This window comes from Dicentrarchus labrax, unplaced genomic scaffold, assembly GCF_905237075.1.
Source record: "Dicentrarchus labrax unplaced genomic scaffold, dlabrax2021, whole genome shotgun sequence".
NCBI classification, from domain to species: Eukaryota; Metazoa; Chordata; class Actinopteri; family Moronidae; genus Dicentrarchus; species Dicentrarchus labrax.
In genome coordinates this window covers 3,872,425-3,898,053 of record NW_026136719.1, presented here as the reverse complement: position 1 = coordinate 3,898,053, position 25,629 = coordinate 3,872,425, and the positions used below count along the sequence as shown (strand labels likewise).

The window sequence follows — 25,629 nt, the reverse complement described above, 5'->3', positions numbered from 1 at the left end:
CATACACATGTTCACATGAATGCAAAGGCAGGAAGAGGCTCTGGTCCACTGTGTCTTGAATGAGATTAAGATTGACAAAAGGCCCAGAGGATCTTGGGGAAGTGTCCTAGATTTCTTCCCTGCTTCATGCTACAGCTCTTCATGCTACGGTCATCTTTTGTTCCTTGGAATCAGCCTGGGACCACACACGCGCATGCACACCAGCACACACATAAAATCAACCGCTTGCCACTGCTTTTATTAGCAACCTTACTTCCTAAGGCAAGGCAGCTTTTTGCTGTTTTGTTTTCCTTCTTTTTGGCCATGTGGCAGAGAGTATATTACATACTGCAGCTGATTCATGGGAGTTTGCAACCAGAATAGTTGTGGTCTGAACTCAAGGCTCTGGGCATTCAGAGCTGCTAGCTACACTTCTTTGTATGTCTCTCCCACACACACACACACACACACACAGACACACACACACACACACACACACACACACACACACACACACACACACACACACACACACACACACACACACACACACACTCACTCACACACAGACACACAGTACTTGCTTTAGTGAGAAAAAATAACATCACAAATGATAAAAGGAAGCACACTAGTTTAGTTCTTTTGGGTAAGTGGTTAACCAGATAAGTGTTTAGATGGTTATCACCAGCAAATGAATGACTGGCAAAGGTGTTAACAAACTGGTGATTTCTCTAGCTGGCTTACCTCAGGGAGCAGAACAGCCAGAAGAGAGGGCTGGCAGATGGAACCAGCGAGGTCAACCACAACTCTGAAAACACACCAAGCACTAATGGCAAGGTGAGGTTACTCAGCAGCATATGTGAAATGTGAAAGCCAAGCGGGTGACAAGGCCGCAGTTGCTTGTGTGTGACAAATGTCTGGCATCTGTTCAGTTGATGATATAAGACTAATTACGAAAACACAATTACAAATTGTTTATGCAAATAAGGATAAGCTTTAACTCTACAGGTTAATAATGTAAACATGCATTGGTGTGTTAGTGGACGTTGTATTCCTTCTCTTTTTCTATTTATTGAGATAATGTGAACATTTCTGTCCTGGCATACAAAGATAAGCTGTACTATGCCTTGCCATCTACGTACACGCACGGACAAGATGCAAATAGTGGAATAGGTGGGCAGGCTGGAAACAGACCAGGTTACTGCTGACAGCTTGTTCTGCAGTATGTCTCGGCTTAAAATAATACTCTGACATCAATTCATCAGTGCTTAAGGAGCAGCTGGTATAGAGTAAGTGTGAGATTCTAATTCATAGTATGACTCACATTATCATCATGTGTAATAAGAGGTTTGATCCAAATGTAAAATGACAACAAACTTAACAGGTAAACTGTAATTTATGTGAATGTTTTGTCTTTCAAACGCGGAGTCAGAGCGTTTGATGTAATGTTATGGATTGATCAGAGTAAAATCAGCAACCAGAGTGGCACAAACGACGACATCACATATATTAATGTCCAAAGTTAACTCTTTGGACTCTTTTTTTTGTCTATTTAGTTGATGTTTGGGGAACATATACATACCGTATACACTATGAAGAAACCTCTTTTAAAGCTTGCTTTGCTGCCTCCCAAATTCCAGTTTCTTCCATTTTACTTCAGTGTTTTCGTGTTAATCTTTTGAGTCCTACGTGTGTGTTCTGTACATCTTGTGTGCACTTGCTAAAACAGTTCTGTTAATTGACCCGCAGCGGTCATCGGATGGTTCGCTGAGTCAGGAGGAGGAGTCGGGGCCTGTGTTCGGGAAGGTCGGTGAGCTCCAGGAGGTGGTGGACCGTCAGACGGCTGATCTGGGCCAGATGAAGGAGCGCATGGCTGCTATGGTTTCACGCATCAATGAGCTAGAGGAGGACCTGGACACGGCCCGAAAGGACCTCATCAAGTCCGAAGACATGAACACGCGGCTACAGAGAGACCTGAGAGAGGTAGTGAGGGATGGGGACTATTGGTAACCCTAACCCTGATTTTAAAAACATTCCTTTCAATGTTTTATGGCCCTGTTAGCGTCTTTCAACTGATGAAATCACCATACTTAAATGCATATAATGCTATATATGTACAGTGCACTGCAGAACAGTAGGTTCTGGTCACAAAGGCTGAGGACACTAATGCAAATTATGTTTGTTTAGTCAATGGCTCAGAAGGAAGACATGGAGGAGAGGATCACCACCTTGGAGAAGCGCTACCTGGCAGCTCAGCGGGAGGCTACCTCCGTCCACGACCTGAACGACAAGCTGGAGAATGAAGTGGCCAACAAGGATTCCCTCTTCAGACAAGTAGGCCCAAAGCTCTTTGATTAAACATATTCAAACTAACTGAGTGTAACTGCTGATTCAGAGTTACTGAAGCCTTTTAGTTTACTTGACTGATGCAGTCATGTTTTAGCCGTTAAGTTCCTGCATCATTTAACATCCCGTATCTCATCACAACCCTAACATCTCCATGTTATAATCTGACTTAGAGTAGATAAGACGTGTTGATTTTGAGTGTCAGAGTTGTCTTCCAGCAGGAATGGCCTGCAGTTCTCAAACCCCTGCTAATGAATTCTTGCTGTATTCACACAGTGACCAGCACAGCAGGCAGTGAATGAGAAGCCTCAAAGACACTGGCTTGTTTCTTTACATGTACTCACTGAGATGGAGACATCTCTCTCTCCTCTTTTCTTGTGGGTTTTGTCTGTCTTTGTGTCATTATGAATGCTCTCTTCCTCACTTCCTGCCTACCCCACCCTTACTTATCCCCTCTCTCTTTATTCTCCCTCCCTCTCCCTCTCTCTCTCTGACCTACAGTCTTATTTCTTGCCACTCTCTTCACCTTGAACTGAGAACTAACCCTAAGGCCAGGATGTAGCACAGACAAGTCTTTAACATGCTTGCTAATGACTGTTTGCTCTTGGTTTGTTTGTTGTAGACCGAGGACAGAAACCGGCAACTCCAAGAGAAGCTGGAGCTGGCTGAGCAGAAGCTGCAGCAGACCATCCGCAAGGCAGAGACTCTGCCTGAGGTGGAAGCAGAGCTAGCCCAAAGAGTAGCTGCCCTCACAAAGGTACTAGCACCGGCCTGTGTACCTCTCAACCAACCTTTTTTTTTAACTTCTTTTTATGGTCGAGTAATATTGAACATTTCTGCATTAAAGTGTCTAAAAAAGACTCGATGGAACATAGTCCATATTATGTTGAGTTGTGTACTTTTAATCCCATTGTTTTCAGCAACGGTGCATTTCTTCTTACCTCTAGTTGCTATAACTTCCTGTTTACACGGCGGCAGGAGTGCGAGGAAGTCACATCAGATAGATTTCAATTGGCAATGGTGATTTTAAAATAAGAGAGACCCCTAATTTACATATTATACATTTAATGAAATGCTAACCAGCATTCTCACATGTTGATTAGTAATGTCAGTGGGGTAGAAGTAATCAGAGGCCTTAGACAAATAGAAGATTCAATCAAAGGGTCAGAATTTTCTATCTGTTGAGGTAAATGAGTTAATATGAACTAACTAAAAACTGCATTCATCTAACTGATCCAAACCTAAACATACAGTAGGCACCAGCACACATAACGTCACCAGGACGTTACCTCAGTTCCTTTACATTGCAACGACTGGGAGCTCTCGCGGAAACTTCTGTGGAAGCCATTGTTTATGTTACTTCAAATATCCACAGGGACCTATTTTTAGAGATTTGGCTCATGTTTTTGTCCATTTATAGTTTGAATCTTTGTCCTGGACAACACATGCTGCTGCTGCGCAGGCTATTTAGCACCTTATTAGTATCAGAACTGGCTCACAGTACATCTCTGAAGTTTAAGTTAGCATTCATTCTTATTCTCATCTGACGCTTTTGTAGTTTATCAAGCAGATGCCGGTGTCTCTTTTTACATCTTTTGAGTGATTACTTCAGTACTTAGTTTTGTCTATTTACTCTGTTCTAGAACGACACACACACTTTCCATATTTGCACAAAAAGGAAAACCAGAACAGAAGAAACAGATTAAACTCTGCAGAGGACATGGACATACAAAGCAGTGTGAACTTTTTTGGCTAATCATAGTTTTCATCAACTTAATTTTTGCAACGACAAAAACTAATAAAAAAACATATTTATGATGACAAAAACAAAGATACTATTATTATTAGTATTTTTGTTTTTGTCATGTTTGTAGAGGTTTTTGTCATCTAAACTGTTTCCTCCATGCAGTTTTAATTATCCTGACTCTTTCTAGAGCTTAAGCCACATATTTGTTATATGGAACATGGCAGAGAGACAGATGGAGAAGAAATACCTCGGTATTTCTTTAATATTGCCCCCATGCAGTTCCAACACACCTACTTAAATCATCCATTCTTTTCTCCACCCTCTCATACTTGGAGGAGCTTGTAGCACAATTATCAGTCTATGTTCAGTCTAATATAAGATCCCTCATTGTACTATTACTCACACACTATAACACACTATGTCATCTGTTTGTCTACCCTCTTCTGTCTTCAAGTCTAGAAATTGAAGTGACAGTCATTAAAGTCACTTTGTGTTGCTGAATCTACAGCATCTGTCCATTTTCTCCCTCCAAACACTTTAATTGTGCTAAAGTTCAGATTAAAAGCAAACCATGTTTTCTCCTCTTTCTCATTTCTTTCTGTCTGTCTGTCATGGTCTGTTTTTGTGTGGTCTTCACGCTGCCCGTACCACCTCCTTGTCTAACCCCTAGTGTGTTCTGTGTGGCTCTAAAGGCGCTAAGACTCAGAAGAAGGTAGATCAGCTTCACTCACAGAGCTTAACCCGTTCAACCCGTCCTCCTGGATACTGAAACACTCTCAGTTCAGTTCTGTTACTGAACTTAACCAGGCCAATAGAAACTAATGGTACTATTTATTTAATTTTTACATAACTACTGTAAAACAATGATTGTATATTTCTTAAAATAGTAAAACATTACAAACAAAACTCACCAACATCTCTGACATCAGTTGTAGTGTGTGCCTGGTTAAGAGCAGTTTCAGATTATATATCAAACTGCTGTGATATCTTATTGAGCCTGAAACCTGGTGGCCCTGACATGACCTTCCCCTGTACGCCTGTGTGTTTGTGCTTTATGTGCTAGTGAGCTGTGTTGCTCAGGCCGTCATGCTGGTACTTCTCCTCTTTTCTCAAACAGAAAACCCTAATGTTTGGTGTCTAACACAAACAGGAAGTGCCAGCTGATCTGCTCAAAGGAGACCCTGCCCATTAGAGCTACTGAGAACTGGAACAGGCTGTACCACAGAAAGATGTTTACCAGTCTATTGGTCCTTATGTAATTAAGAGCCAACAGACTGATGATATCTGCTATTAAACACTGGATATATTTTTCAACATGGCTAATTACAGATGAAATATTGAATTAAAGGGTAACCTCTGTATTTTTTCAACCTTATTTCCCCATGTTTGTTTCCATGTCAAAGTGAGTAACAGAAATATCAGTTGTTGAATTTGGTCCACTATTTAGTGAGAGCACTGAAAGAACCACGAAACGGGTTACAGTGTGATCCTGTGGGCCAATGTGCGTTGTCTAAGTACGCCCACTAAAAGTGCTTGTTTTTGCCACTGACGGACTCAGATAAGTGTCTGACAACATCATGGAAAGATCCCAGAAAGATTGCAGCACTCTCGCTCAATAATGGACCAATTTCATAAATTGTTGTCCCCATTAGTCAGTTAGACACAATGACACTGGAAACAAAAGTTTAGGTTAAAAAATGTCAAAGTTACCCTTTAACCATTGTTTGAGCCCGTAATCATTATTCCCATAAACATGCCTGTGGTCCTTGGTAGAGCCGTGATGATTGTGTGGTAGATTTGCATTATGGGAAGTATTGGCTGCTGTCGTGCCGCTTTGTTGTCCTCTCCTAATGCAGCTGCTGCATGATTCTCCAACCTCTAGCTGTAACTCGTAGGCGCTTGCTTCCCAGGCTGTTCGTGTTGGTGGCCCCATCCTTCTGAAGGATTTGGACTTTGCACCCAAAACCTCAAACAGGGCCAAGCTTAGGCCTTTTCTCAGCGAGGTCCTTCTCCAGAATGGATGACAAAGCACTCTAGGAGAAATCAAAGCCCAGCACTAGAGACACTCATTAGCTCTGAGAGGATGAATGAACTGAGACACTTGGATAGCTTAATACAGAAAAGATGAAGGGTTTTGTTATTGTTCCCCATTTTTAGGCAGAGGAACGCCACGGCAATGTGGAGGAGAGACTGAAGCAGCTGGAGGCCCAGCTGGAGGAGAAGAACCAGGAACTGCTCAGGGTGAGAACAGGGACCGCTACACGAGGCCTTTTCCTCGCAGCTTTATTGCTGTAGTCTTGACGTGTACCTTTTTAAAAATGTTGTTTTTCTGTTTGTATAGGCACGACAGCGAGAGAAGATGAATGAGGAGCACAACAAGCGTCTGTCAGAGACGGTGGACAAGCTCCTTTCAGAGTCCAACGAGAGACTCCAGCTTCACCTCAAAGAGAGGATGTCTGCTCTGGAGGATAAGGTGAATAATTCATACATGTGATCAGTGGTGCAGTGAAGATTTATAGTTGGAAGTTGGCTAGCAAAGAGGCAGGCACTGAATTCTTCTCTGTGATAAATATTTGTGGTTCGTCTACTGTGTGTGTCCCATGACTAGTTGGTAATTACATCATATGATGGTGCATGGTTAGTAGCTCAGTCATTGTTTATTTGCCAGTGTGTCAGTTTATTTCTCTCTCCTCAGAATGCCCTCATAAGAGAACTGGAGCACACCAAGAAGTTGATTGAGGAGTCTCACCATGAGAAGGTGAGGCATCATTTAGTCCCGCCCTGATTCTGTGTGTTTGGGGAGAATTTGGGATTCCTGTAAGGTGTTTTTATTATTTTAAACACAAGCAATGATGGTGTTTTTCTTTTAGTGCTTCAGACTTTGTATCTCCACCAAGTTCTCACTATATCTGTAAATGTCCTCTCCTATAGGAGCAGCTCCTGATCCAGATTGAGACCATGAGGGCAGAGAACGAGCAGGGTAGAAGCAGGAGTAACTCCTTACTGCATGGGTAAGCCAGTTAACTGGTAGAGTTCAGTTTTAACCCCTGACCCCTCAGAGTCTTTCTGATTGATTTTTTTTTAATGTGCTTTTCCAGTCGGTCTCAGCTGGGCAGCACTCCAGATTTCAGGTATCCAGTGTCGGCTTCCTCAATGATGGACAGTAACTCAGACCATTATGGCAGCGCTCTTGTGCTGAGACGGCCTCAAAAAGGACGGATGGCAGCGCTCCGGGACGAGCCATCCAAGGTGAGCCCCCAGGTCATCTGATGTTTACTTGTTTATTAATTGTTTAAACACTAGGGTTGGGTAGCGAAGTTAACATTCAGCAGCAACTGTCTCTACGTGGCTCTGGCAGCAGGTAGCCTACCGTTAGCTAGCTAGCTGCGTTTAAAGAGGGGAAAACATCTGGAAACGAACAGAACACACTTGAAAGCAGAGGGATGCACTGTACTCGACCCATGATGCTGAGCAGATCTGAGCAGTGTAGGTGTCCCTGGCCTCAGTAACGTATCTCTGATGGGTAAATTATGGATGATGATGATGACAGCTTAGCAAATGTAATGTAATATATAGCTAATGCTAATGTTTCTGCTAAAGTATTGCTGACGTTTGATGCTGGAGATTGTAGAATACTGAGAATATCTGGTATTTAGTGTTAAATTACTGTTTTTTTTATTAGTTTGCCTTAACAATAAAAAGAAAAACCTTCTTTAAAAAGTAATTTTATCACCGGTTTCAGAAAAAACTAAACGATACCCAACCCTAAGTGATTTTCGTGTTGTCTTCCTCATAACACGTGTTCTTCGTATCGTGTGCCTTTTTCCTTCCTCTACCTGTTTCAGTCTAATGTTTGAGTTCTGTCTGATGATTTTCTTCTTCTCCATTTCTTTCTGTTTGCTTCCACAATGGACATCAGCGACATGTAAGTCAGTGTGGTGGAGATGACAGTGACAGTTTATGTGTGGTGCATTAATGACAAATACATTATAAATGCAGCTAACCTCTCTCTATCTCTCTGTTGCTTTCTGTGTCTGTTTTATCCTTCTCTCCCTACGATATCCTTATTCTACTTTCAATGTCCGCTTTCTGTGTCTGAATACTCTTGGTATCTTTATCTCTCCCTCCATTTTCTCTCCATTCCCTGTTTTGTTCCTGTATGGATTCATTCAGGTGCAGACTTTGAATGAGCAGGAGTGGGAGCGCATGCAGCAGGCCAACGTGCTGGCAAATGTTGCTCAGGCCTTTGAGAGTGACATGGATGCTTCAGACTTGGAGGAGGACCGAGAGACGATTTTCAGCTCGGTGGACCTGCTGTCCCCTGGTGGCCAGGCTGACGCACAGACCCTCGCCTTAATGCTGCAGGAGCAGCTGGATGCTATCAACAATGAAATCAGGTACCAGCAGCTGCATAGCCACCAAACACCAAAACCATGCCTCATGTTTTTAATCAGAAACTTTAATTTAAATTCACCACCTCCCCCCCTCCTTTTATCGCTGCAGAATGATCCAGGAGGAGAAGGAGAGCACAGCCATCCGGGCAGAGGAGATTGAGTGCCGGGTGGGCAGCGGCGATAGCCTGGGAGGACGTTTCCGCTCAATGAGCTCCATCCCTCCGTCACTGTGTGCGGGCTCCTCGTTGGGCGGCTCACCCCCAGGCTCCGGCCACTCCACGCCCAGACGCGTTCCCCGCAGCCCCAACAGAGAACTGGACCGAATGGGTGTCATGACCTTGGTAACACTTCCTTTACTTGAATAAGTTGGTCAGACAGGATCATACGAGTGCATTAATGCCTCAGGAAACACTAGCACTGATTCCTGTCATTACAAAAGTCCAATAAGTCATAATTGTAGTTTCAGTTGTAATTATTTTCAGGTTGGTGTTTTGGTTTGTTGTCGTCTTGTAGTTTTAGATCTAACAGTTTATGTTCTTCCGTATATATTATAACTTGCTTGTCTCCACTTTGAATATGTGTTTTTATGCTGTCTCCTCTCACCAGTGTGATTAGTGCACTAACATTTTATTTTGCGTGGATGCATGAGAGTATGTAACCATGTGTATATGTAACTGCCCCGCTGCCCGTAGCATTATTGCTATGACCCCTACATCATCCAGAGCTCCCTCTCCCAGCAGACAGTAACTTACCTGCCCTATGGTGCAACTGGCTTCAGTCCTCCCCCTCAAGCCTATAGCTGTGCACCATACTTTCAGGTACCGCTAGATCTCTCCACAGCTCCCTTCCTCATCTCCTTGGATGGGTGCAGTCGTCCTCCTCCTCCTCCTCCTCCTCTCTTTTCTTTTCTGTTCCTTGTTTCCTCTCAAGATACACACAGGACATTTAAAAGCCTTTTTCCCCCCATTGTGTGCTAAATGCTTAACTTTGCTCCTAGAATAAATGTGAATATCATTTTTTGGGGAAGAAAGAGCTTGTTTATGAAACTAGAAACCAAACTGCAACTAAATCAGGTGACTTCTAATAGAATAGATAAATAGATGAAGAAACATAAGACTTCAGCCTCAGAGGGGTGTTATAGCACATTGAGGTCAGCTCTTCGTTAACATACAGACACCTCTTGCTCATTAAACCTGTCTAGTTGGCATTTAAAAGAGCTGTAGGTTCATCCAGGATTAGGATGGGACCAGATACGATATTATCGCACATAGTGAATTGGGATAATTGTGAATATCCTCACATGGCTTGATTTGGAAAAAGCTCTCTAGCTTGCAGCATGCACTCCTATATTGTTTTCCTGATTTAATTTGGAGGGGATTTTAAGGGGGAGCCCACATCTTTCATAATCATCATGAGTTTCCTATCTGTGATGCAATAAATAAATAAATGTGAAGGGATTCCAGTATGTTTTAGTGCCATTTTTAAAACTATGAAGTATATTTTCATGATTATCATGATAATATATTGTGTATGGCCAAGATAACCGTGAACATTTTCATATAGTCCAATGCCTTTCCAGGATTAATGTACAAGATTTTGGCATAGGAAGCGTTCTGGTTTTTGGGCGGGCTTTGGTAGCAAACAGTCTGTGTTGAGAGCAAAAGAGGTGGAAGGCATTGGCTAAAATCTCCTAACCCATCAGCTGTTGTCTGACGACATTTCATGTGCAGATATTTGGTTATAGAGGGGAGCTGAAATGTGACATTTTTTGTCGTTCTCTAATCGGACTGGCCCAGATATCCGTTGTTTGTTTTGTGGATATCTGTTGGTTACACTAAAAGCCCGTAAACACTGGCTGTTGCCAGCTCCATTGATCTGGGATAGACTTTGTTGTGAAAAGTTCTTCACAGGAGGTTTGTTGGGATGCAGCGAGACAAAAACAGGCGTAAACCTTGAAGAAAGAATCTCATCATGTGGTTCATTTGAGCTCTGTGTGAAATTCAGATAATACCCCATGAACAAAAGCACAGATGACCGTCAGTGCTCTTTTATCAATATTCTAGATACATGTGAGTATTTGAACAATGAGTTGAAAGGGACACACCTCTTTCTGGTGACCAGAATTTGCTTTTATGGCTGATACTGGCAGAACAAAAACATTGTTGTTTTGGTTCAGAAACTGGAGTGCACACACCCCTTCTGCACCTGTGAGCTCCTCCTGCTCACCTGTGGACCTCTGATGCTGTAGTCTGTGCACAGGGCTCCCTTTGCTTTGTTTTTGGCCACAGGTCTGTGTAACAGACTGCTACTGCTTTCATTATTCTATGTTTGGTAATGTTGTCTCTTGGAGCTTGCTGCACAGTCACTGTGCTATGCTGGATTTACAACATTTACTGCAACTCACAGAGCCTTGTTTCAGCAGTACCACACAACTGAGACTGTTTACTTATGGAAATGACTCTTCTGTTACTGTAGGTCCAGCTCAGAGGCTTGCAGTCTTGTAAACGCCTTCCCTGTAGCTGCAATTCTTTGAACACCGTTGAATTTCAAAACATAACCATTAGTGGGGGTGGAAATGTTGGTTCCAGGGAGCTACAATGTCACAGTGTCACTGGAGCTGGAGTGTTACTCATCATTCAGTCCTTTCAGGAATTTGTAATCGTACAATTTCAAGAATTAAGTCAAGCACAAGCTGTACCTGCATGTGTTCAGTCCCTGCATGATTTCTTTGAGAGAAAGGTCATATTTGTTGATGTTAAAAATAAAAAATGAAGTCATCATGCATTGGCTTGATTGCAGAGCGTTTTTTGTTTAATCCAACTGTTGTGGAACTATTGTAGTATAAAGCTGGCACGCTGTTCTGCTGAGAGTGAGTGATTTATACCCTCAATTAAGTCTATTGAACTAGGGCTGTAAAACATTAGACATGAACGGAGTACTGCTTTTAGTTTGGCAGATAATGTCTGAGAAACAACTGTCTGCCGCAACATAGTTTTTAATCTTTCCTTTGTAAAATATCACATCTGTCTTCAGAGCATCTGCAAAACTCATCAAAATGTCCTCCAATTCCTAAATAAGAAGATCCTAGAATAAAAGAAACATTTTGGGTGATTAAATTAATTTTCTGCTCACCCCCTCAATTTCCTCTTCCGGTTTCCCTTTTATAGCTCGCTAATCTCTTCCTTGCCCTGGCCTCGGTGTGTCAGTTGAGGAAAGGAAATGAGCGATTAGGTATTTTCCTCCTGGGGGCAAGAGAAACTTCCATAGAAATGTGGCACTCTGCTGGTTTATTTGCTCTGCTAATGCCAGGCGTGTGAGGAATGCAGTAGAGGAAAAGAAATCCTCCCCCTTTTTATAGATGCACAGTGGAAAATATGAGCAGAACAGCTCCGGTTCATAAATTCAGGTGTCACACTGCCTTTGACCAAGTGGGTAATATCACATAAACTGGCTCATAGCTTTATCGCCTGGGTTTTCAGCTCTCAGCCGCTAATCAGAAGTAATTTTGCTACCGATTTGTTCAACTATTCAAATAGATTTCACTATAAAGTTATAGTTATTAAGTGTGTACTTCCTCTGTCAGTTTCCTTGAGCTAGACTGCACCCATCCTTCCATCCTGAACCAACCTTCAGCGTGGTTGTTTTGCTGTGCCTCCTGCTCGGGTGCTGTGCTGCTCCTGCAGACCTCATTTTCCCAAGAACTACACGTCTTCACTGCACAAATTAAACTGACTCTCTCTCTCTGTGTGTGCGTGTGCCAAATATACATGGATCAATGTATATGTACTGTATGTTGGTTGATTTCCTGCTCCTGTGTGTTTGTGCATGGCTTTGTTCCGCCGCTGGTCTGTTGTGCGTCTCACTAACTGCTTTTTTTCTCCTCTCTCCTTTTTTGCCATGCTTCAGCCTAGTGACCTGCGCAAGCACCGCAGGAAGGTAAACTAGAGACCTGCTTTACTGGGCTCTGTCGGCTACTTGTCTGTTATCCTCACTCCCATCTTCTCCCAAACTTAGCGCCACCAATTCAACAGTGTCAATCTTTAGTTTCTCCATTCCATCCCACAATGTAACATCTGGTATGAATCGATCCTCCTGCATTCACTCTCAGAATCCCAAACATGTGGAGGTGTTGTTGTTCTCATTATGCACAGTGTCTTTCAGTGGCTTTATCTTTTCCACTACTATGGTGGTTAGCAAGTCACCTTGACAGTCTTCCAACGCTACATTTTTGTAGAGACAGAGGCAGTGTAGACTAAAGTGGAAATTAAAATACTGTAGATGTAACAAAAGGTGACCTGTTATCAGGAGGTCATGGGTCAGAGTTGAATGAATGAAAACATTGAAGTTCACCTATTAAGACCTTAAAGCAATACTACCAGTATGACTTTGGTACTTTAATATGCTTCTTGGTACCAAAACTTGAGATTAGCACAACATAATTCTAATTATTAAGGTCTATAATGCTGTAGTGAGTAGTCAGGTTGCTGGTTAGGAAAACGTAGCCGGATCAGATGTTATTTCCTGGTCAGTCCATCATTTGCGCCTTCATTTTTTCCTCTGAAATGAAATTGTCATTATTACTTTGATCCGATGTCTCTGTCTTTGCTCGCAGAGTTAATTCTTCTAGTTTTGGGAAACAGTGTTTGTGTCTTTTTAGCCGTTGTGTAAGCAGTAGTACAGCTACACTTACATTCTATAGTTATAGTTTATATGCATATCAATGTACATATGGACTGGCCACGATAATGAATGATTCACCTCAATAACATGCGTCTCTCCCACTGTTATGCAGTCTGCTCAGGATGACAAGGCCACTATCCGATGTGAGACGTCACCCCCCACCACTCCACGCTCCATGCGCCTAAACAGGGATGCAGGGCATGCTGCGAGCCATGAGGACATTAGAGACATTCGAGGGTAAGACTCCCGTCTGTTCCTGAAGAAAGAAATCATTTTCTTTCATCCCTCTATAATCTCTCCATCTAATCACTTAACTTTTGGTCCCGTAGTCTGGCTGGCCTGCAGGACGGCCAGGGTAGTAACCCCAGCAGTAGTAACAGCAGCCAGGACTCCCTCAACAAGGCAGCCAAGAAGAAGAGCATCAAGTCTTCCATCGGTCGCCTCTTTGGGAAGAAGGAGAAGGGCCGACCCAGCATTCCCGGCAAGGACTCCCCCAGCCAAGGTCAGACACTAGGAACAGGGTTTATGTAAATAAAGTTATTCCATGCTACCAGTATTGCTGTGTTCCTGGTCCTGTCAAATCTCTGAACAAGGTGTTTTTCTCTGTTGCTAGCTGGCACTCCGGAGGCAGAGAGCTCTCCTAAGGATGGCTTAGGGATGGGCACTCTGGGAGGCCCTGCAGAGAAGAACAGGAAGCTGCAGAAGAAGTAAGTGTCTTCCTAACAGTCCCCCCCCCAAGCTTCTGCTGTCTCCACCATTTATGTATACTGAGAAAACACATGTAAAGATGATGAGATAACCATGCTGCCATACAGGATGCCTATACTGTTACTGTACAATGTTAATGTAAAAGTCCATGAGTGTCACTGTGGGCTTGATGCTCCTGCTGCAGTCCAGAGCTGCGTCACACGCTCACTTCACGCCATCTGACCCACGCTCCCTCCAATCAGCTCGTCTTCCTTTCATTCCACACCCAGTCGTTTCCATTGCAGTCATCTCCCTCAGCTCTTTCATGTTTTCTTTCCTTTCATTCTTAGTTTAGTGCAAACATATTGCAACACCCTAAATGTTGTTTTGCTTCCATGTGGCTCTTAAATTAGCGTCAGTTCATTCTTTCTCTGTATTGTTTTGCCAACCTCCCTCTTCTTTTTTATCATCCCCGTCTCATTCCATGTGTAGTCCAAAGACCGGGTAAGTTGGTTCATATTGCTTTTGCTTTGCCTTATCTTCTTTCCACACTTGGCTTCACGTTGACCTCACCAGTAACTCTGAGGACCCCAAACAACTGTCCCTCCAAATGTCTGATGGCTTTTCCATGCTGCTCTTTACCCTGCTTTCCACAGAGGAGCTTAACTAACAGGAATGTGTGTGTGCTGACTTTTAGTGAGTGACACATTTTCCTATCGGAGCATGAAGTTATGCACTACAACTACAGGAAAGATGGTTAATGGAAGAATTTAAGAGAACAGTTGTCATTTTGTCTGTTTTCTGAAGTTTATTTCTATGATTTTTTTCAAACTTATGGAGACATATGTTTAAAGACATCATGTAATACACTTCAGCACCATCACTGTGAAGCTAATTTATTAGTTAAGCTTTTGGACATGTCTGTTAATCTTTTTATAATGGCAGATCTGCCAAACAGAGGAGGAGCTTGTTCTCTATCAGTGATCTGTGGCATACAGTCCCATCTAGTGGCCAAGTAGAACCACATTCTTTATTTTATAGCATCAGTCGAGCCTTGCTAGTGAATCAAAATAACTTTTAGAGAACTTGAATCAGAAGCTGCCCTCCAACATCCCCAGAAACCTCCAGGGACTGCATTGTCATTGTTCCTTCATTAAAAACTTAGAATGTGCATGAAGTGAATGTACAGAACTTAGAAAGTTGTTGCAAAGGTTTTCCTGCTCTAAATACTTCCCTCTGTGCATGTTATTCTACAGTTGTAGAGGAATGCATCCATACTAAAGTCATTTTCTAAGTGGACTCTCAAAGCACTGGTTCTGGGAGAAAACTCTGCTTACTAACTTCCTCAATCCTGAAGCCCTGGTGGTGACCTCCAGTCATCTCCCAGAGGCTTAACCAAAGACCCATCTGGTTAAACCTGGATAGTCGAGGCTTGAAAAATACTGAGGAGGTTTTTGACAAACACTGGTCTTTATGGGCCGGTGTTTTTTCTTAATACTTTTAAGTAATGACATTCTGTTGAAGGTTTTCCAGATGAGCATGTCTCTGTCTTCCTGGGTTTCAATTTCTTTGTTTTCTCTCAAACTCCTGCTCTCTGGTTTGAGTATGCATGTCGGTTCATGTCTTTGGGTTTGTGTACATGTGTGTTCCAAAGGGGAATTTGGTTGAGTGCATATTGGGAGTTTATGACGGGCTCTTTGGCTATATGTGTGTTTCTGGGCATGTGAACTCTTACTGCATATTGGCTTTAATATGTATTTTGTGTCTCAGGCATGAATTACTGGAGGAGGCTCGCAGGCAGGGCCTGCCATTCGCCCAATGGGACGGACCAACTGTCGTGGTTTGGCTGGAGGTACGACACAGACACAATCGATCTGATATTTATGTAGAATTTAAACAAGAGCTTAGACTGGAAAACCAAAAGTACGGACAGGCTATTTGTAAACTAGAGTGAACAACACCAGAATTCCTAAGGTCACTGGAATATATAAAGGGCTGGATAGAAACCAGGGGATCTGCAACCTCTGTAATAAAAATCGTTTTGAAGACAAGTATCATATTTTGTTTGAATGAAACACATTGAAAGCATCCTGGAAAGCCTGGAAATTTAGAAACTAGTTTTCCAGTCATGAAAACACCTGGAAATTAATTAAAATGAATATGTCCTGGAAAGAAATCTGTGTTTTCCTGGAAACACTGACCCATTGTGTTACTGTATGTTCTCCTTATGCTCCATACCATGTGATCATAGTCGCAGATCGAATAAATGAAACCCATTCAAACCAGTAGCACATCTATTAGCATTCATCCAGGTTAACTAATGGCACTGTCTCTCATCCTCCCCCCTCTGGCCAGCTGTGGGTGGGCATGCCGGCCTGGTACGTGGCTGCGTGCCGTGCCAACGTGAAGAGTGGAGCCATCATGTCGGCGCTGTCGGACACAGAGATCCAAAGGGAGATTGGTATCAGCAACCCGTTGCATCGCCTGAAGCTTCGCCTCGCCATCCAGGAAATCATGTCGCTCACCAGCCCGTCTGCCCCGCCGACCTCACGAACGGTACTTTTTCACCGGGTTCATGTGACGATAGAAACACACATACAGTACAGCACACAGCAGCTCTTTGTCACCTTCATACAAATGATATTGAGACACTCGTCCAGAGTCTTGATGATTCCTTTTAGCTCTGTGTCTACACATCTGATTGAGCATGACACTTTGACTGCATTAACATTTTAACTACTTATGTACTTAACATGTACTAATGATGGGATCAGACTGGTTTTCATTTGAGCTCGATTCTTTTGCTAACAGTGATAACAATAAATGAACAAACATTTTCTTGATCTTCTCTCCATCTTGCTCTCTTTCTGTCCTTCACCACTCCTGCCCTCTTTGCACACTTCTCTCACTCGTGATTGTGGGGTGTCAAATGATCAGACCACAGGAAACGTTTGGGTCACACATGAAGAAATGGAAAGTTTGGCAGCCACACCTCCCACGGTTAGTCTACCCTGATTGGCTGGACGATGGTGGCTTCTCGCTTCTGTGGTGACTGTCGAGGCTCGTTCCAAGTTGCCGTCAGGCCAGCCAGACCTCACTCATTGCATGCTTATATTAATATTTGACACTTCAGTATTCGTCTGGCTGCCTCACAAGGCAACTTGAAACAAGGCCTAATTCTTTCTGCTAGTTTGTAATTAGTCTTTCCTCCGTGTTGGTATTAGAAGTTTTCTCGTCTCTTCCTTTTTAGACCTTTTAGAAATACTGTAGTTAGTTTTGTTTTGTGTGTGTTTGTGTGTTGTATTGTTGCTTAGAAAGGAACACCTGCTGCTTGGTTTACAGCAGTTTTTATTTCGAGTGAGTGGTTGAGTCAGCCAGAACAAGGTATCTGAAATGGCAGAAGAACAAGAGAAAATCAATCTTCCTTTAGCTGTTTGTTTTAATATACCTGTTTCTGTTACAGTGCAGTGTATCAGGGTTGGGTTGATATAAGTATATACACTGAGACAATTCTATCTTACTGTTTATACCGAGGTAGCTTCTTGCTTTAATATCTATCATTGTATTGCACCGCTTTGGCCAGTCAGTGAGCCGGGCTGATTTAATATAATACTGAATTTGTAACCTAGATACAGTTTCTTATTTCTACTTTCATAAAATGTCTTATATTATGAGATATATTGGTAATAGTTTTAACCTATAATAGAGGATTTAATCCATATTGGTTATTGTTTTGTCACCATTTTTATTTCCTGTTTGTCTTGTCTTGCTTTTTGTTGTTTTACTTTGAATGATATTTTCCACGTTGAGCTGCTCTAACCCAGCACTGCTGCCTCACTAACCCCTCGCCTTTCTGTTCTTCTCACCATGCTCACTCTAACCATGCTAACACCAGGAGGATGACGAGGGTAGCTGGGCACAGGTTTGCACAAATTCCCCAGAAAATCCACCTATGCTCACCGCCTGAATTCACACTAACACTATCGTTTAGTCAGTGTTCTTTTTAAGTATCTTTATAAAGGAGATATCACAGATTTCTCTTTATTTTAAGATCACTTTGAACTTAGAGTGCCTTCACAAGCAGAATGTTTGGATTCATTCAGATTGTGCAGTTTTACCCTAAAGTCTCATTCATTTATACAGCAGAGGCACTTGAAATTGGATTCAAACACTGAATACTACTGTGGTTGTTACTGCAGGAAACAACCCAGAACATGATGTTTTAAGGACCTTTATGAACACCAGTTAATGTGAAGTACAGGAGAGAAAGGTTAATAATGCAAATAATACACCATTTACATAAATAACTAAGGAAAGCCTTTCCATTGTAGTTGAACCCCAAGAAACTGTAAAATAAAAGAAATTAGACAAATATTACAAAAAAATACTTAGTTTTAACAGTTGACCCCATCAGCCAAAGTCATGCACTTTAGATGGGAACTGGAGAGATCTTATAAGAAGATCCTCTGTTCCATACAATCCACACAAGTGGCCAGAGACAAAATTAAAAACAAGTAGAGACTGTATTTCTTGGGCGTGTGTTTCTTTGCTTTTTACTCAGTATGATGTATTTTGGTGCACCATTCACACCGTAGCTCACTGTTGCTTGACTTTTTAAAAGCAACTCAGTGGTTTCATCTAGTGGTTGTCTGGCTGAAGTGCAGTGAGGATGTTTGTAGACGCTTTGTGGTTACAGTGCAGGCGGTCAGGTTTCCTGTGCAAAACCCCAGATGGGCTTAGAAGATACGCAGGTCTAATATAAAGATGTAGCTCATTCAGTAAAAACCTTTTAACACTTTAATTGATTAAATGTTAAATAAACATTGTAGGCTCATTTAAATACATCTTCAGTAAGACATGTATATTTCCTTTTATCAAACTATTAGATTTTTAAACTATAAAATAATATAAAAACTAAGGAATGTTTTTGATGTTGATGTACTTGAAGAGATTATTTAATTGGAAATTGATTGTCGTAATAAAGCAGTTGTAGCAGATAAAATACCATATTTGCTCTAATATTTATTGTATATGAACAGTTGATGCTAAAACTGTCTACATATAGACTTAACTGAACAATCTGTGCAGCCTTTTAAAACCACAAATCAACAGTTCTGTCAGGACACAAAAAGTTAAGGACTTCCTAGACATCCGACATGTAAACTGGAAACAACTGGAAACAAAGACTGAGTGATGTGTAACTGAAAATACGATATTTTACGGCAGTTTATTTATAAAGCGTGTTTCATACATAAAGATTCAATGGGGCTGTACAAATAGTTAAAAACGAACAGCTCAAAGATAAAACGACACAACTCATAGTTAAGACAGCACAGTTCAAATCTAGAGATAAAAGAATTGAAATAAATAAATAAATATAGTTGTAAATTAGTGAGCTAGTTAACTGTATTTATGAAAAAAACAAAAACAGGCTTCTGTATGAAAAATGACAGATGTGAAAGAAAAAGTAGGAATTATTAGGACACTTTCCATCTTTTCAACACTCTCACAATCACTTGTTAAGCCATCTCCTCTCTGACCGTAGACTCTGGCATATGGAGACATGAACCACGAGTGGATCGGTAACGAGTGGCTGCCCAGCCTGGGTTTGCCGCAGTACCGCTCCTACTTCATGGAGTCCCTGGTGGACGCCCGCATGCTCGATCACCTCACCAAGAAGGACCTTAGGGGACAGCTCAAAATGGTGGATAGCTTCCACAGGTAAAACAAAGCAGTATTATCTGTTATTATTCACTACAATGTATTTCTTTGAGCTATAGAGCTCCATTCTTGTCCAAAAACTATTAAAGATAAAGCGGGGCCACACTAATGTGAAAAGACAGATTGTACTTGAATGTAACAAGGTCACAGCTAATGAGGAGCTAAATAAACAACTGTCTTTGTGTGTGTGTGTGTGTGTGCGCAATAGGAACAGCTTTCAGTGTGCGGTGATGTGTCTGAGGAGGCTCAACTATGACCGGAACGAGCTGGAGAGGAGAAGGGAAGATTCTCAAACGGAGCTTCGAGGTAACAAACATCCTGCTGGTTTATGAGCGTCACTAGAGTGTGGAGATTCAGTAAGACATGCCCACTCTGTTAAGTTATTATATATTATTTGTAAGGTTATATTTATGAAAGACACTCGCCACTGGATGTCGCACTAGAGCATCTCAGACCAAAACAATGGGACAGGAACAAAATAAAACTCAACAAAACCAACTTTGTTAGTCCTTCCAGCAATCACTCTGGTTCAAGCCGGATTTCTGTCTCTGCTCTACAGAAGTGATGGTGTGGAGTAACGAGCGTGTGGTCAGCTGGGTTCAGTCCATAGGACTCAAAGAGTACAGTGGAAACCTTTATGAGAGCGGAGTCCACGGAGCGCTGCTCGCCATGGACGAGACCTTCGATCACAACGCCCTGGCCCTGCTGCTGCAGATCCCCACGCAGAACACACAGGTACCACACAGCGCCTTCACCCGCTTACTGGAGCATCATGTGAGGGACAGGCAAAGGTCACGTGTGTAACAGGGAACAAAGTGATTCAGTGAATTTGAATATACTCCTTGAAAAATGCTTGATTTTTAAACATAATCTGTTTTTTCTTCGACGCAGTTACTCAGTAAAACTAAAATCTTTTTAATATTTAAAATAAAACGATCTTTGTTTGTCGTCTCCCGGGTGTTCACTCATCATTCATAGCTAGATAAGTCTTCTCTTGATCCCTTGCACTGGAAATTAAATAAAATAAATTGTTATTAAATGTGACCGTATACATTTATACAGGACAGACAGGAAGTGGACGCAAACAGCAGTGATTCTGTTCCCATTAAATATAGTAGATGGGCCGATTTTGATATTCTTGTCGGGGGGGGGAATGCATGTTTTATCATTTATCAGAATCAGATTATTCAATATATTGTTTGTGTAGTTTGAGAATAGAATAGTCGATTAAAGGATCGCTGCAGATTGCAAGCCAATCACTAAGCTTTGATCCACAGCGTGCACTATGTGAACGACCCAATTGGTTAACATTGGGGCCAAGAGGAAGTGGGCGGTGCTTCAGGGCGCGTCCATCTCCTCTGTGTCCCTGGTGTAAGACAGGATGTGATAAGAGACGTGGGTGCAGTTAGGTCATTGTTAGCATCAAAGCTAAATAGTGGAACGTACGGGTGCTGACGTGGCCATTAAAAGTCTGGGATGATGTTATCTCATGAGAAGGAGTCGGTTCCTTGTACTAGTGTGGAGTTCAGTGGGTGCTTTGAAATCAGTAACTGAGTTCAGTCTGTGCTTCTCCTCGTCTCTTTCCAGGCCAGAGCGACTCTGGAGCGTGAATACAGCGGTCTGCTGGCCATCGGCACAGAAAGGAGAATGGAAGAGGTGACAAGCACAGACGCACATAACACAGCTTCCAACACGGTAACACAAGCCTGCTCTCCATCACACAAATCTCTCCATCTCTCCGCCCTCCTCTAGGATGACGATAAGAACTTCCGCCGAGCTCCCTCATGGAGGAAGAAGTTCAGGCCCAAAGACATGAGGGGGATGTCCTTGGGTGCGTCCGACACCCTGCCTGCCAACTTCCGAGTGACCAGTAGCGGCGCGGCGTCTCCCTCCACGCAGCCAAAGAGGAGCCCGATGGACGGTAAGCAGAGGAGAGAGAGTGCCTGAGTGTGTGCACGTTGTTGGTGTGCGATGTCCTCTTTCATTGCTGCTCTGACGGGCCCCGAACCGGCCCAGATTCCCCGTGTACTCTCAGATCTTCTTGAATGGCTTTTGCTGCTTTGCTGTTTGTTGTATTATGCTGTGACTAATGGCACGTCTCTGCATGTGATTTTGCCAACATGGAAACACAGGAAGTCAGTCTATACAGAGGCTGGACACTGCCACAGTCAGGACCTACTCTTGTTAACACACAACGGTAAGAGCACACTCAGTATGGCTACCACCTCACTGCACCCACCCGCTCCTCGTCTCCAGCAGAAAGCAGCTGTCTTGTACCGCAGTTCTTGGCTCTAATGACGCACGTTGTACGCCTCTCCTCTTTCTCTCTGTTCCTCCCCCCCTCCACCCATCCCCGGCTTCTGTCCTGCTTCTCCTCTCGTCTCCGTTCATCTCTCTCTTCCCCCTTCTCAGTTTATCCTCATTATTTCTATAGGTAACCGCTGGTCAGAGGACGAAGGGGAGTTCCCCGCATTCAAGACCAGGATGATGAACTGAAATGAACTCGCAAGGACACTAAAAAAAAGACGTTTTTGTTTTTTGTTGTCGTCACAGAGAAAGACCTTACTCACCAATCTCAGTATCCCTAGAGGACACTTTCTAGATTTATCTGCATTGTTGTTATATTTATGTAAACCAATGGGACATTTTAATTGATTTTAGAATTACTATGTAATCCCTTTTTTGCCTCTATCCCCTTAATCAACCCACTTTTTAAAAAAAAGAAACATTTCTCCACTGTGCCCGTATTAAGCTCCGCTCTCAGATGTATGTAACTGAATGTTTCAATTGTCTGGAGTTTGTATATTTCTACCAACAGACATTTTATCTAATCTTTTTTATAATCCTGATTCTATTGACCAGATGTATGTTTGTTTGTTTTTCTCCTCTCTTTGATTTGAATTCTAATCATTGAATTTATGCTTAAGTGACTTTGATATCTGATATAACTTAATTCATATCCTTTGCCCTTTTTAACTGTAATTTTTGTAGCTTATTACCTGTGACTTTGTGTAAATGCAGCTCTTAGGTCAACGGATGTGTGAATATCAGACAAATTGCTGGAGTTGTCAGACTGTTTCACAAACTGCTCAAACACTGTGAGTCCACCATCACCGTCGAAATAACTGCTGGCAAGCCCCAGGTGATGGTGACGACAGATATCATGTGAAACAACACAGTATATTTTCCTTTTCTCTTCTTTCTTTTCCATATCTGCGAAACCAAAATGAAACTCTTGAATTTTAAGAATTAAAGCCATATAACAGTAGCGAAAACACAAAAAACCGAGGGCTTCTTTCGGATGCAAGTGAAAACAGAATTCGGGGTTCTCTCCAGTCGACCTTGCATGCAGAAACTTCTCCACTTATCCCCGCCCCTTCACACCAAGCTCGCCCCCTTTAACAGAAACAAACCTCCCTCACCTCTTGGAGAAACACACACACACGCAGGCTCACCTGTACAGGAGGACTTGAAATGTACGGACGAGTCGGCAGTGTGGCGACTCCTTCGATGGACCAACTTCACTGAGGCCTCAGTCGATCCCCGCTGTGACTAGATAACCCTCAAGGCGGCGAGATCCACCCACAAACCTTTTTTTTTTAAAAAACAAACACTTTGTACGAAGATTTCATATCGAGCCTTATTGTTTCTTAACTCCTCTCTGTCGTCTGTTTTTATTTATTATTACTCATCCACGTTGTGTTTCGTCAGTCGTACTTTCATAGCCGAAGCCCCAGTTTGCTCCTATGAATGTAGCAAAGCTCCTCGCGCCTCAGTTTGTCCTGTCCTACGCTCCCAAACACAGGTTCCTCCGTTTGTTCTCAAGACGAACGAGAAGGAACCGAAGAGTTTTTCTTTCACTCTTCATATAGTTCAAGGTTAAAGTAGAAATGCTTTTTTTTTTTTTTTTCCTGTTTGTGATTTAGTCATTTATGCACAATGCAAATCATGTTGCTGTTGTTCTATTCCTGCTCTTCCCATTGAATCTTCTGATCTTGTAACAATGATGTACAGTCTGAGTACTTATAAACTATTTTTATCACAATATTATTTATTGCTTACTTTCAATAAAATACTGAAACTTATTTTCCACTGCAGATAAAAGAGACTAAAGCTTGTCTTTGCCAGAAGCTCTTCCTGTTTCCTGTCCTGTGTTTGGTTTCGTGTTGGCAGCCAGAGTACAGAGAATGGACAGTGTCCTTATTGAGTGAGACTGAATGTATTTGATCACATCAGCCAAATGTAAGATATTAAAATATAGCGATAGGCAGCATCTGACCTCATCTGCCTCTGTGTTCAGATGCTGTTGGAACTAAACGCTTTCATTTACAGGTTTGTAATTAATTTGGTTTCCTTTGGTATTAATAGATGTTTTTCACAGCAGCCATTTTCACAGCCGATAGTAGGGTAAATACAGGTGTTACCAATGATACTAATTAAGGTTTGATTGCATTGGGAGTCAGTGTGCAGCTGTTGTGCATGTTGTGTCACAGGAAAGGCTCTGCTACACTAAATGGAGCAGCATGGTTGGTCACACCTGTATTTACCCTACTTTTTCATGTTAAGTGGCTGCTGTGAAAAAGGTCTGTTGTAGGGCAAATTGAGACATTGTAACACTTCAAATAATGAATAGTTAATTGTTAGTGTAACTTACAGTATTTCAGTATATTTTAGTCAGTACGCAGCCGACCTGCTGTGATCTGACTAAAAGACATAATAAACTTTATAGTATAAAGAATAAAGTTGAATTCCTCACAAATGAGTAAGGAAATAATATTTGCACAAATTTAAATGGAGCTATACTTAAATTTATACTAATTTATACTTAACTATGCTCCCTGTAATTGGAAGCAAATAGCATTGTTCTTTCCAGGACCGTTCCCCAGTATTAACAGCACCTATATAAAGTATTATAAAGTAGCTCTGAGGTGTCTTCATTTGAACATCAGAACATTCAAAATTCCCTTTTAGCCTTTTTTAGACCTTTGTTGTGAAGAGTGGACGGGAGCTGTAAACTCATCCTAAAATCTACTACTACTCTAAATAATACTTATTGATTTTAATCTTGGCCTGTTTGTACGAAAAAAGAAAAAAAACGAGCAACAGATTCATATTTGTTTGTTGTGGTCTGATTTTAATCAATTTAGCATGAACATATAATAAATAAATATAATGTATGAAGGAGAAATTATGATCTTACCATCAAATTTACCTTTTACATTAAATCAGTGGTTCCCAACCTTTTTCCTTCCCGATACATTTAGACATCAGTGACATATTGTATTTATAATTCATATTATTTTCAATGAATAACAATAACAGTAGAGAACAACTGATAAACTACAATGAACCCAAATATAATAACTGCAGTAAAATGGGTTGGATTATTTTCCTGGGAATATTTTCCAGATATTTTAGGAACTTTTATACAATTCTCTGTCTGTATTATGTATTTTAAATGTTTTTGAACAATCATACAGACGTAAACTTCTTTTTTACTTCTAGTTTCCTTCTCATTGTTCTATCAGCTCTTTGGTTGTTTTAACTTTTCTAATGTTGAGGCTGTTTATCAGAGATTAAAGGCTCTGTGAATGTAGTTTATGTTCAGGTTTTCAGTTAAGATCTTAAATAATCTAAATGAACAAAACTAAAATAACAATTTCATTTAGTTTTCTTCACAAAAATTAACAATATATATATATATATATAAGTGTTCTTCACCCCTTTAATATATGGAAGTCCATTCCCAACAATGTGACAGAAAAAAAAGATTGTAAGTCTTTTATAATGAGAAACTTTCTCACAACATTAACATAATCTCTCATTATTCTGACTTAATATCTCAGTCAGTTATAAAATAATTATAATGATGAACACGATCCTTTTTCCCATCAAGGTTGGGAACTGTGGAAGCCAGTGGGAAAAAAAGGATTCTGTCATTATAATGAGCAACTTTATTAATATTTTGACTCATAAAATATTGACTTAGTATCACAAAGTCACAAAGCCTTTTCTTTTTCTTGTCAAATTGGAGGAAAATTGGCCGCTATATAAAGGTTTTGGAGCCCCTGCATC

At 41.6% G+C, this 25,629-nt stretch overlaps 1 protein-coding gene across 21 annotated transcripts in view; it reads left to right on the top strand.

Moving 5' to 3' along the window:
• ppfia1 (PTPRF interacting protein alpha 1) overlaps positions 1-23,684 on the top strand; it is a 41,626-nt gene extending 17,942 nt beyond the window's left edge. Inside the window, exons 6-33 of one of the 21 annotated variants that reach the window (XM_051378689.1) lie at positions 715-816; positions 1,729-1,962; positions 2,167-2,313; positions 2,948-3,082; positions 4,743-4,784; positions 6,230-6,313; positions 6,414-6,545; positions 6,768-6,830; positions 7,004-7,083; positions 7,171-7,333; positions 8,246-8,469; positions 8,576-8,807; positions 12,373-12,402; positions 13,259-13,383; positions 13,476-13,648; positions 13,760-13,853; positions 14,326-14,337; positions 15,604-15,685; positions 16,189-16,389; positions 16,771-16,833; positions 17,729-17,755; positions 19,379-19,554; positions 19,763-19,860; positions 20,114-20,289; positions 21,142-21,210; positions 21,307-21,475; positions 21,687-21,751; positions 21,989-23,684. In XM_051378689.1, the coding sequence (XP_051234649.1) occupies positions 715-816; positions 1,729-1,962; positions 2,167-2,313; positions 2,948-3,082; positions 4,743-4,784; positions 6,230-6,313; positions 6,414-6,545; positions 6,768-6,830; positions 7,004-7,083; positions 7,171-7,333; positions 8,246-8,469; positions 8,576-8,807; positions 12,373-12,402; positions 13,259-13,383; positions 13,476-13,648; positions 13,760-13,853; positions 14,326-14,337; positions 15,604-15,685; positions 16,189-16,389; positions 16,771-16,833; positions 17,729-17,755; positions 19,379-19,554; positions 19,763-19,860; positions 20,114-20,289; positions 21,142-21,210; positions 21,307-21,475; positions 21,687-21,742 (3,189 nt within the window). In that variant the 3' untranslated portion in view covers positions 21,743-21,751; positions 21,989-23,684. Of the gene's footprint in view, positions 1-714; positions 817-1,728; positions 1,963-2,166; positions 2,314-2,947; positions 3,083-4,742; positions 4,785-6,229; positions 6,314-6,413; positions 6,546-6,767; positions 6,831-7,003; positions 7,084-7,170; positions 7,334-8,245; positions 8,470-8,575; positions 8,808-12,372; positions 12,403-13,258; positions 13,384-13,475; positions 13,649-13,759; positions 13,854-14,325; positions 14,338-15,603; positions 15,686-16,188; positions 16,390-16,770; positions 16,834-17,728; positions 17,756-19,378; positions 19,555-19,762; positions 19,861-20,113; positions 20,290-21,141; positions 21,211-21,306; positions 21,476-21,686; positions 21,752-21,966 lie in introns of all 21 variants that reach the window. The other 20 variants (XM_051378688.1, XM_051378707.1, XM_051378692.1 and 17 more) reach the window with 20 other exon arrangements.
• The last annotated feature ends 1,945 nt before the right edge of the window (positions 23,685-25,629 follow it).